Source organism: Amblyraja radiata, chromosome 12 (assembly GCF_010909765.2).
Source record: "Amblyraja radiata isolate CabotCenter1 chromosome 12, sAmbRad1.1.pri, whole genome shotgun sequence".
Taxonomy (NCBI): Eukaryota; Metazoa; Chordata; class Chondrichthyes; order Rajiformes; family Rajidae; genus Amblyraja; species Amblyraja radiata.
Genome location: NC_045967.1, coordinates 45,842,704 through 45,855,024, shown reverse-complemented (window position 1 = coordinate 45,855,024; position 12,321 = coordinate 45,842,704). Strand labels below are relative to the sequence as shown.

Here is a 12,321-nt window from a genome sequence, read left to right as displayed (position 1 = left end):
AGATTCAAGATTGGACCAAATATACCTAATAATGGAAATGAGTCATTGAGTATTTAATTTTTAGTTATTTTCTTGGGATGTAAAATTTGTAATGGCTTTTATATCCTACTGGCACTGATCAATAAATGGGAAATTAACATGGCTCATGTCCTATGTTTGAATTGATTTTTGTATTAAACTTGCACTCTGTAATTCATCTAATCCCATTGTTCACATCTGCTTGTATGCACCCTTCAATGTTAAAACCTCTTCAAGAAACGACAATACAGAGGGGATTGGGTGCAGGATTTTCTGGAGCTCCTTCCTAAATGACAGTATTTTGTATGCTCGAAGTAAAATAAGGAAGACTAAGCAGGAATATCAAAATGATCACCTGCAGCTGAGGAAAAAAAAAAGATTTGGGGGGTATTTGTTAAAATAATAGCAATATGAAGATTCCAGTTGCTCTACTTTTGGAGTGTTGCTTAAAATGTTTTTTGTGTATATGGAATTGTTTTGCACCAAATAAAATGGGTTTGGTCTTCCCAATAGCCAGAGAGTGGAATGAGATCTGACTAATAGTGGGATTATTTAAATAAAGTGTTTTACAAACTAAATTTTGTTTTGAGCAAGATTAACAATTGATGTATAACTTAAATCTGATTTTATTCAGCCACCATACAACGTATTAGATTGTGTAGGAAAGAACTACAGATGCTGGTTTAAATCGAAGGTACACACAAAATGCTGGAGTAACTCAACGGGACAGGCAGCATCTCTGGAGAGAAGGAATGGGTGACGTTTCGGGTCGAGACCCATCTTCAGTCTGAAGAAGGGTCTCGACCCGAAACGTCACCCATTCCTTCTCTCCAGAGATGCTGCCTGTTCTGAGTCACTCCTAGCTTATTGGATTGATCAATTCTAAATTGCAACCATATACAAGCGTTGAATGAGAACTTGGCATACTTAAACTTAACCATCTTCACAGCTCCAATTTCAAAATATTGCCATTTGGTATGTCCTTTTACTTTTAGTCAAGGTGTCATAAATTTGACAACTGATTTGAAAGGGTGAGGGATTAGCTATTTTAGCCATTGCATTTCTCCCCCTTTCAATAAATTTAGATGTTTGTGTTTATGTTTATGCAAAATGGGGACTTGGATGAAATATCCTGGCAATTTCATGGAAGAATATGTTTGTTTAAAACAATTTTTTTTTTTTTAATCACATGGGAATTTTGCATACCATTGTTGTTCTCCTTAACATAAAACTTGAGTTCTGGTCCATTAAATTCCCTCCACCTGCCAAGCTACATTGATGTAGTATTGCACTTCTCAGGTAGAATTGGCTACCACGGACTTGTGAAGCTCGTCTAGACACGTGTCAAATGTTCTGCCTCATCCAAGTCTTTGACACCAAAACAATCCCAATTAATTTGGGGGGGGGGGGGAAATGTTGAAATCTGCTTCATGATGCTTTTACCTTTGTTTGGAGGCCTTCAATTTTTTTTCCAGCTAAGTTTTTCTCCCATTGTTTTGTTTCTCACTCCAACTTCTGATCTTATTGAGGGTCCTCATTAAAGAATCCCTTTTTCCATATCCTTCCTTATTGCAATAATGGACATGTTCTTGGCTAATGTGTAGGAAGGAACCAGATGTTGGTTTAAACCAAAGATAGACACAAAATGCTCAGCGGGATAGGCAGCACCTCAGGATAGAAGGAATGGGTGATGTTTTGGTTCGAGACCCTTTGTTTATCTTGTTCTTGGCTAATATTAGAACGCCATCTCTTAACCTCCCATCCTGGGATCATAATCACGATTATGTCCTGGCATGATGAGTAGTCAAAGTCTATCTTCCAACTCCTTTTCCATGAACCAATGATGTAGGCCAGAGATTGGAGCAGTTCCGATCAAGCCTATTACTGTTCAAGTGAGTTTATTGTCATGTGTCCCTGATAGGACAATGAAATTCTTGCTTTGCTTCAGCACAACAGAACATAATAGGCATTGACTATAAAACACATGAATAAATAAACTGATAAAGTGCAAATAACAGATAATGGATTATTAATGTTCAGAGTTTTGGCCGAGCCAGGTTTAATAGCCTGATGACTGGGGAAGTAGCTATTCCTGAACCTGGTCGTTGCAGTCTTCAGGCTCCTGTACCTTCTACCTGAAGGTAGCAGGGAGAGGAGTGTGTGGCCAGGATGGTGTAGGTCTTTGATGATACTGCCAGCCTTTTTGAGGCAGCGACTGCGATAAATCCCCTCGATGGAAGGAAGGTCAGAGCCGATGATGGACTGGGCAGTGTTTACTACTTTTTGTAGTCTCTTCTCTCCAGTGTGCTCAAGTTGCCGAACTAAGCCACAATGCAACCGGTCAGCATGCTCTCTACTGTGCACCTGTAGAAGTTGGAGAGAGTCCTCCTTGACAAACCGACTCTCCGTAATCTTCTCAGGAAGTAGAGGCGCTGATGAGCTTTCTTGATGATTGCATCTGTGTTCTCGGACCAGGAAAGATCTTCAGAGATGTGCACGCCCTGGAATTTGAAGCTCTTGACCGTTGATATAAACGGGACTGTGGGTCCCCATCCTACTCCTTCCAAAGTCCACAATCAGTTCCTTGGTTTTGCTGGTGTTGAGGGCCAGGTTATTGTGCTGGCACCATATTGACAGTCGCTCGATCTCTCTTCTATGCTCTGACTCATCCTCATCAGTGATACGTCCCACAACAGTGGTGTCGTCAGCGAACTTGATGATGGAGTTCGCACTATGACCGGCTACGCAGTCATGAGTATAGAGTGAGTACAGCAGGGGGCTGAGCACGCAGCCTTGAGGTGCTCCCGTGATCCCTATGTCCTGGAGTCCTGCAGCACAGATATGGGTCCTTTGGCCCATCCTAGCCATGCTATCCAAGATACCCTGTCTATGCCAGTTTAGCAAATCCTTCTAATCCCTCCCTTTCCACCTACCTGTCTGAAAGTATTTTAAATGTTTTAGTGCCTCATACAAAATTACCTCCCCTGGCAGCTCATTCTCTATACCCACTACCCTCTGAGTGGATAAAATTACCCTTCTTTGAACCTCTGGCTTTTGATTCCCTTATCCTGGGGAAAAGACTGCATTTACCCAGTCAAATCCCCTTAAGATTTTATGCACCTTTATAAGATCATCCCTCGGCCTCTGCTTCAAGGAATAAATTCTACCCTGTCCAACCTCTCCCTTTCCCCTCCTTTCCTCACAACAACTTCGTAAATCTCTGCACTCTATCCATTTTACTGACATCCTTCCTAGAGCAGGTGATCAAAACTGAATACAATATTCCAAATGTGAGCCTAAACAGCGTGTTGTACAACTGGTATCGAAATCCTCCTTTACCAATCGATCTACCGGTGACGCTCTCCGATTTACCACAATTATCTATCAATACTAACAGATTTTGAGCCCAACATGGATGACAGTCTTCGCTCTTCAACCCTCGACCTTTACCCTTCAGGGCAATCGTCTGTGGTTCCATTGCCATCAATTAGAATAAAACGCTCAGAATGAAATACCATGAACCTGTTCTGAAGAAGGGTCTCGACCCGAAACGTCACCCATTCCTTCTCTCCATGGATGCTGCCTGTCTCGCTGAGTTACTCCAGCTTTTGGTGTCTATCTTCGGTTTAAATCAAAGATACTAGAGGATCTTTGGTTTAAACCAGCATCTGCAGTTCCTTCTTACACATGGTTGTTCTTGATGCCTTTTCCATAAAATGTTGCCTAATCTATTGAGTAGATCCAGTATTTTACTAATGTGATAGATTCTCGTAGGTACACAAAGATGCTGGAGAAACTCAGCATCTATGGAGCGAAGGAAATAGGCAACGTTTCGGGCCGAAACCCTTCTTCAGATTCTCGTTGCTGTTTCTTTGCCAGTTTTAATGGCTGTAGTTGCAACAACTATTATGTATTGCTATTAGAATAGAAAATTATTCATTACCCACTTGTGATTATGCAAGAGCTCTGCTATATGCGCAAGCGTGATTCCACCCAGCCTAGAGAAAGTAAGAAGCAGTCAGCAAGACCCAAGTCGATCCATTGGATAATTCAGCTGTCGGTCTATATGGGAGCTGGCGGCTCCTTGTCCAGTTGGTTAGAAGGCTCTCTTGCGGCCACCACTCCTTGCTCTGTCTGTGCCTTTTCATAACACGATGGTCGGTCGCTGTGCGAGAGGCTCCACCCACACGTGGAGCATGTACTTCGTATCAAACGTAATTATAAATAAACGGGAGTTCACCCATTTGGAAGTGTATGGGTGCAGCAATCCAACCTACCCGTGCCTGCGTAGAAAGCAACGTATTTATTGTGTTATTAAAAAAAAGTGGCAGAAGAAGTGAGTTCTGAACTTACTATTCTGAACTTACAATTGCTTCTGGAGGAGGGGCGGGGGGGAAATGAGACAAAATTGCAGCGTGCCTGCATTCTTGAACAAGTTGTGGACCTTGGTGGAAGATCCAGGGACGGATGATCTAATCTCCTGGAGTCAAGTAAGTAATAAGGTTGACAGTGTAGACTCCGTGCTAACCTTGTAAACCAGATACACTTTAAAAAATATCAACTATGTATTGCGTCTGATTTAGTTTATTAGAGACCAAGCACGGAAAACGGTGTACCTTGAGGATCAAAACATTTTAATGTAAACATGTTATGGTGTTGGAATGCAGTTAAATGCCAATGTTGACAGATGAGGTTTTGGATGTATTAGTTATGCTTCTGTAATTTCTGCTTTAGATTTGTTCCCTTGCATTCACATTTGTAGCGCTCGATATATACATATTCATAACGGGGGCAAAAAAAGCCAAACCCTAAAACTTGCCTCTTAAAGTAGATATTTCTTCCTGTTGGTGGGAGAATGCGACATAGAAAATACATTCCATTTTTATTGGTTGTAGTAGGTAGTTTTATCGTTCTTTCCCCAAATGTTTTTCCCCCCTAATATGTATTACCCGATATGGCATCAGGATTTTATTATTCCCATCATCTCTTGAGATCGCGAACCAATGTTGCAACTATAAAGTCTGAAAGTTGGTCATATTTGGATATGGCTGTTTGCTCAATGTTGTTCTCAGGGGGTGGACACCCGTTGCACAGTCCAGGCCTTTGGGCAGCTCCCAAACCTGTGTCGCACTTAAAATAAAACATTGCAATGCAATTCTCGCCGTATGGCGTAAAGAAAGAATGTGAATGCAGTGCACGCTGCAGACTTGTGCAGCAGTGAGTTACAGCGGTAAACTGCGCTGGGAGGATTATTCCTGCATTGTGTGTCATGCCTTGTCCACTGTGAAGGTGTCAGACAGGCACCAGCATGCGGACCGGCGGGGGTGAAGGTCCCTGGCCCACGTGGGCGCCACCCCGCGCCACGCCCCCTCGCACTGATTGGTTGCTGGGTCGTTGCTGCTCTGTACTGATTGGTTGCTGGGTCGTTGCTGCTCTGCACTGATTGGTTGCTGGGTTGTTGCTGCTCTGCACTGATTGGTTGCTGCTCCACGCTGATTGGTTGCTGCGTTGTTGCTGCTCCGCGCTGATTCGCCGGTTGATATTTTTATGTCTTCATTTGCTCCCGGTCTGCGGGCGCTGATTGGCTGCTTGTGTCAAGGCGTTGTGTGGAGGGGAGTGGGCTGGGGAGAAGAGGAAGAGAGGGGTGGGGGAAGAGAGAAAGGGAATGGAGGGGGAGGTGGGGGAAGGGAGGGAGGAAGAGGTGTAGGAGAAAGCGAGGGAAAGTCAAGTCAAGTTTTATTCGTCACTTGCAACAAAGTACAAGTGAAATGAATTTGCCAGCAGCAGTACAATAAAAAAGAACACACAATACACATTAATAATTTAACACAAACATCCACCACAGCATTCATCACTGTGTTGGAAGGCTCAAAATTTGGCCAGTCCTCCTCCATTTTCCCCCGTGGTTGGGACCTCAACCCTCCGCAGTCGCTGCTGCGGGCGTCCAAATGTGCAGACAAGGTAAGTCCAGGCAAGTCCTGAATCGGTGCCTCCCCACCGTAGACCACGGCTTCAAGATGGTGTAGGCCGCAGGCCGGCGGTCAAAGATTTAAAGTCCGCGCCGCAGCCAGAAGCACGGCAGACCGCAGGGCCGGCGGTTGGAGCTCTTCTCCTGGGTCCCCAACGAGGGATCCCAGGCTGCAGACGCAGGGCCAGTTGGAGCTCCGCAGACCACGGCTTCAGGCTGCCGCGGGCAAACAAACGGAGCGCTCCCCTCCGGCAACCCCCGGCGAGGGCTCGCCCGCTCCACGACGAGAGTCCGCGCTGCGCCCGCAGCTGAAGCCCCGGGCACGTCTCCGGGAAAGGCCGCACCGATCCTCGATATTAGGCCGCGGTGGAGGCGACATGGAAAAAGTTGCCTCTCCGTGGAGGAAGCGACCAAAGCGGTTTCCCCCTTACCCCCCCCACACCACCCCCCACACAAGACACACAGAGAAACATTAAAAACATACATTGTCACACTAAAAAAAACAAAAAGAGCAGAAAAAACTAACACACTGCTGGCAGGGCTGCTGGCTTGCAGCGCCCCCACCGACCGAATATGGAGGAGGGGGAGAGCGGGGTGGTGGGGAAAGCCTCTCTACCACCCCCCACCACCTCGAATGGCAGATGCAGGAGTGTGTGTTTTAATTATTGGTGCACAGGAATTTTTTTTTCATTATTTTGGAAATTACTTCATTGCGAATAACATTTTGCACAAAAACAGTGCAAAAACCACACAGTGTCTATCCATTCAATAGTGTCGTGGTATTAGCAATTCTCTGATCTCAATGCTCTGAGCGATGAAGGTCAGATGATGGCGAGTATGAAGATTGATGAAGGCTGGCATGCCAAACGCTGCTGCCCTCACCCTGTCTGCCAGTGTTATTATTTCAGATTTCCAACGCCTGCAACGTTTTTGCCTTTCGATCTGCCACTTTTTACCCAGTCTAAGTGACGTGACTCAGATCCACCAAAGTAGTTGACTCCTACTTGCAATGACAGTGGCTAATAAATCTCAGAACTGCCAGCAGTTTCTTGTGTTTCGTTGGTCTTCCAGCACAGCAAGATGCCCGTCAAGAAATATTAATGACTGGCTCATTCCAGACTTCAGGAATAATATATATAAATGAAAAACTGCAAAAGCTCTTCGTACATTCTCAGTGTCTATACATTCAATAGTATCATGCTCAGCAGCGTTAGCACCTATCTTTAAACTAAACACCCTCACCACTCATGGGTTCCTGAGGTGATATCCCTTCCCTCGTTTGAAGGTATGTACCCATTGGACTCTGCTCCTCAATGTCCACAAGGACCCTAGACTGGTCATCTGTGGACCCAAGACCCACAGAGATTGAGAGACATCTCGCTGTGCTGGGAGACCAACAAGTCTCGGACAGAAAGAGTATCTCTCATTGAGTTCACAGTCTTCCAACAGCACTTGATGTCCATCTCCAAGTGTGTCCCTAGGAACAGCCCAGTATTTGTGCCTGGGGCAAGATGTGACTGGCAGCTCTGGAATTTATTAGCCATTGTAATTGCAAGTAGGAGTTAACTGCTTGGGTGGGTCTGAGTCACATAAGTTGTACTAGGTAAAGTATGGTATAATTTAAAGGCAAAAACATTGCAGGCGGTGGAAATCTGAAATAAAAACAATTGCACTGGGTGGTGTAGAAGGCGCTTGGCATATTTGCCTTCATCAGTCTTAATGCTTGCATTCATCAGACCTTCATAGACTGATAGGTGCAGTAAAATATAGAAACAAGGAACTACAGATGGTGGTTTACAAAAAAAGTGCTGAAGTATCTCAGCAGGTCAGGCAGCATTTCTGGAGCAATGAAGGGTCCTACGCCCAAACAGCACCTATCCATGTTCTCCAAAGATGCTGCCTGACCCGCTGAGATACTCCTTCACTGAAGAAGGGCTTCAGCCCGAAACGTTGCCTATTTCCTTCGCTCCATAGATGCTGCCTCACCTGCTGAGTTTCTCCAGCATTTTTGTCTACCTTCGATATTCCAGCATCTGCAGTTCCTTCTTACACAAACTCCTTCACTTTATGTCTTGATATGTGCAGTGCTTGGACGGAACATCAAGCAGTTAAATGGCAGTAGGAGCAAAGCAGAGTTGCAATAAGACTTTTAATAGGCATATAATATGGGTGTAGATATACTGTATACAGGTTCATGAATATCTAATGGAGATTGGTTAAAAATGAGAAATTGCAAGGTTTCAGTTGTCATGAATTCTGGTGGAAGGAGACAATGCACACCCACTATTAGTGACTTGATTGGAAAGTTTGGGGTTGGGGTGGATAGCCCTCTATCAAAACTTCCAGACTAAAAGATATTCCACACTCCCCTCAAATGTTTTCTTGGTTTAAATTTAGCAAGTTGCCATGGCTTGTTTACAAACTAAAGATTGGTATTTTCACTCTTTCTTATTTTTTAATGTGTTGATTTATTAAATGCCCCCCTCCCCACGAATCAGTCCATCTGACTACCTTCTGTCTATAGAAACATCATTCTCTAGATATTGATATCTAGATACTGAAGAAACATTTTATTTTACAAATACGTTGAGAGTTAGAGTTGTGAATCACTTGAGGGACTTGTGAGTCTGGTCTACAGAGAGAGAGGTTGAGCAGGCTAGGACTTTATTCACGTGAGAATCGATTACCTAGATCGATCGGCGACGTGGAGAGGGGGGACGTGCTGCATGGGCAGCAGCCTGTCCTCCATATGACATCGCCCATGCTTGCATCCGACCAGGCTGCATCTCCCATGGTCAGTCATGACCGAAGGGGGCCTACTACTATTGTGTATATTGGCTGTTGTGTTTGTGTACTCAATAGTGACGGGTCTGAAAATTTATTTCATACACGATTGGATGGGAAATTATTTTGCTCGTCAGACTGCAACTTGAAAACCAAAGTCCGAAAGATACTTATCAGGGAGCTTTCACCCACTGATGTTCTGTGACTGCTGATGAAGATTGATAAGATGGTCAGCATCAATGTAAAGAAAATGTTTGTACTAGGACATCGTGTTTGACAAGATTCATTAATAGCCTTAAGGGGATCAGTTAAAAGTGCAGCAAAGCTCGGATGATTCTGAACAACTTGTATTTTGGTGTTGGACTAGCAGATTTTCTGGACAATTAGATGTTATTCCTACTAACACACGAATATTGTGTTAATTCACTTTTTGATGGCTCTGGGCCTGTACTCACTGGAGTTTAGAAGCATGAGGGAAAATCTCATTGAAACCTACTGAATACTGAAAGGCTTAGATAAAGTGGATTTGGAGAGGATATTTCCAGTCGTGGGAGTGTCACGGTCCAGAGGACACAGCCTAGGAATAAAAGGACGTACCTTTAGAATGGAGATGAGGATGAATTTCTATAGCCAGTGTGGATCTGTGGAATTCATTGCCGCAGACGGTAGTGGAGGTCGTCATTAGCGGAGATTGATAGGTTCTTGATTAACAAGGGCATCAAAGGTTACGGGGAGAAGCAGGAGGATAGGATTACGAGGGAAAAATAGATTAGCCATAATCAAATAGTGGAGCAGACTTGATGTGCCAAATGGCCTAATTCTGCACCTATGTCTTATGATGTTATGATCTTAGATGTTTGGTAAGAGTGTTTAATTGTCGTAGATACTAAATAGGAACGATGAAGTTCTTACTTGCAGCAGCATAACAGGTCTGTAGACACAGTATTGAATAGATAATATAATAAAACAAACAACAAAAAGTTCAATAAATAATAAAAGCAATATTAGTGCAAAACAAAAGCCTGAAGTCCCTAATCTGTAGTTCAAGGTTTACTTGGCAGAACAATAGTATAAATAATGATTATGCTTCATGGTAATAAATTAAAGGTGGCATGTGAAATGGGGTCCTATGAAGTTTGAGTAAAGTACAACAAACATCATTTGCTGGGATAGATGGCAAACTATCAGCATTTCTGAAAAATAGGCATCGCAGCTTATTAATGTTATTGCAGTTCAAAATTTCAGCTACTGGGGTTTACAGTGATCACCGATCGTTTAATGGGTGAAATAAAATCATGTTCTCTTGGGAAAAGCAGCTGCCCACTTCAGCAGAGGGAGTAATGAACATGGAGTAACACTAGGCTCGCTGTCAAGATCAATACACTGGTGGGGAGAGTTTGCTTACTCAGCATTCTCCTGTGCCATGGAAACGTGGGTGACATAACACATACACACAGGGTAAGGTCACCAGATCCTTTTCTACAGAGATGCTGCCTGACTGACCAGCTGAGTTACTCCAGCATTTTGTGTCTATCTTTGGTGTAAAAGCACCTGCAGTCCCTTCCTCCACACAGTGTTTCACATAGTCTATCTTTGAAGTTAACCCACATCTGCAGTTCCTTCCTACAAAGAGTAAGGATTAACCCTTTTCCACCAGGGCTGCTTAATCTTAATTACACTGCATACTCAGTATAAAGCGAGCAGGTAGAGACACCAATGCAGAGGTTCCTCAATGTGTGGTTCTGCCATTTGTGGCAGCCTTTGCCAGATAAAAATGATTGCACTGGTTAGGCTATCTGAGCAAGTTGGAATGTGGCCAGTCTCAAGGACAGGCTGTGCAAAAGGTTCAAGGGGAATGAGAGCTTTATGCTGCTTTCTGGAGAGATGTGAAGGTAATGGAATTGATTCAGTACAACGGGAAACTCTGGTAAATGATTGGAACAAGCGGCGCCCCTGTCTCTGGCAGAACATTAAAATCTATGACCCAATCTGGCTCCATCTAAGAGACCAGGCCACTGGAAACGGGCGGGGCTTCTGAATGACCTGAACAGGACACGCGTGCTTGCAACCACTGTCATAGAACATGCAGATCTTAAATTGGCCTGTTTAGTCACGTGGAACATTGCAAACCGCCTGTGACCTGGATTACAAATATCCACTGCCTTCTGAGCTGCAGTGACAACATTGAGAAAGTATTTACAACTGTGCAGTGTTTAGGCTTGTACTTGGGGCATGAGAGGTACTAACTAATCCAGATTCTTTCCATTACTTGCAAATGTTTAATGTTTTGAGTAAAACAAAATGGCTTTACTGCACAAATCTGGTAAGAAACTTACTGACATTTTTACCAGTGTAGATTCCAACATACTGATTACTTTACCTTGAGAACAGCTAACAACAATCTACTGTATCAATAGTAATGCTCTTTTATACACTGAACATTGGTTTGTGCTTCATGTGACATTGAATAATGCTTAAAGATAGACACAAAATATTGGAGTAACTCAGCAGGTCAACATTTTTAGAGTGGAAATTGCACCACCCTCACTCCTTCTGAAGGCCAGGTCTAAAGGGACTTGTTGATTTGTGTGCATGTGTTGGATGGTAGGGAGAATATCAAACTCCCTGCCAAGAGGCAAGTTGGAATTGGCGTTATGGTGTTGGAGATTGGGGCTTGCTGAAGCTTTGTTGAGAGGATCGAATTTATGAGGTGACTTGGACCAGATTGTAAGTAATTATCATATTTTACTCCTTTGGAGAAAATTTTTTTTGTAGCTGTGACTAGCAAGAATGCAAAGAGCAGCATTAAATCAGAAAGTTAATTCTTGGGTTTTGATCTACAGAATTTTGTGTATATTCATAAGGAATTATTGTGAAGAGCAATAATATTGTGAATATTATGGATTCATGTGGTTATATCATAGAGATAAGCATTGCTCCAACAAGCCTTAAGTGACTGGTTCCAAAGGTCGAATTAACTCTAATTGATTCCTTGGAGCTTTGAGGAGTACACACGAAATATCAATTTCATTTTGAGCAGAGTTAAAGAACGGGAAGATAATTGGCCTCATTCAGTTGGTCGGTTATGGTGGCAATGAAGAGATTAATTGAGAGAAGAAACATGGCAGAGCATAGGGCAATATGGAAAGGGACAGGGAGGATTGGGGAAAGGGGAGGAGGGAGGAGAGGAGGGAACACAGTTCTCAAATGGGTCATAAAAATCAAAGGACTGTGTTCAAGGAGGTGGTACTGTGGGGTGCAGAGCGCTTTCCAGGTGAAAGACTCCCTGCAAAACATTAGTGGGTTGCAAGTTACTTGAGATATTTTGCAGTCTGGCTATTAATCCTATTGATTTTGAAAGTACTGCCATCCAGTGATGTTGTGGGAAATTGCAGATAAACAATTATGTTGATTTGAGTTAAGGATTTATTTTCGGCGTGGATCTTGATCTTGAGCTGGAATTTTCACTGTGAATTGACTGCCAGCTATTGAAGTTAATAGGTCACCCTATTTTAACTTGCACAAGAAAGTCAGGAGATTCAGGCCTATCT

General features: G+C 43.5%; 1 protein-coding gene across 1 annotated transcript in view; it reads left to right on the top strand.

The window, feature by feature from the left end:
- The first annotated feature begins 4,162 nt into the window (after window positions 1-4,162).
- The window catches only part of LOC116979159 (heat shock factor protein 1-like), a 33,715-nt gene continuing 25,556 nt past the window's right edge, over window positions 4,163-12,321 (top strand). Inside the window, exon 1 of the mRNA XM_033030685.1 lies at window positions 4,163-4,508. Coding sequence (XP_032886576.1) covers window positions 4,416-4,508 — 93 coding nt within the window. The 5' untranslated portion in view covers window positions 4,163-4,415. The remainder of the gene's footprint in view (window positions 4,509-12,321) is intronic.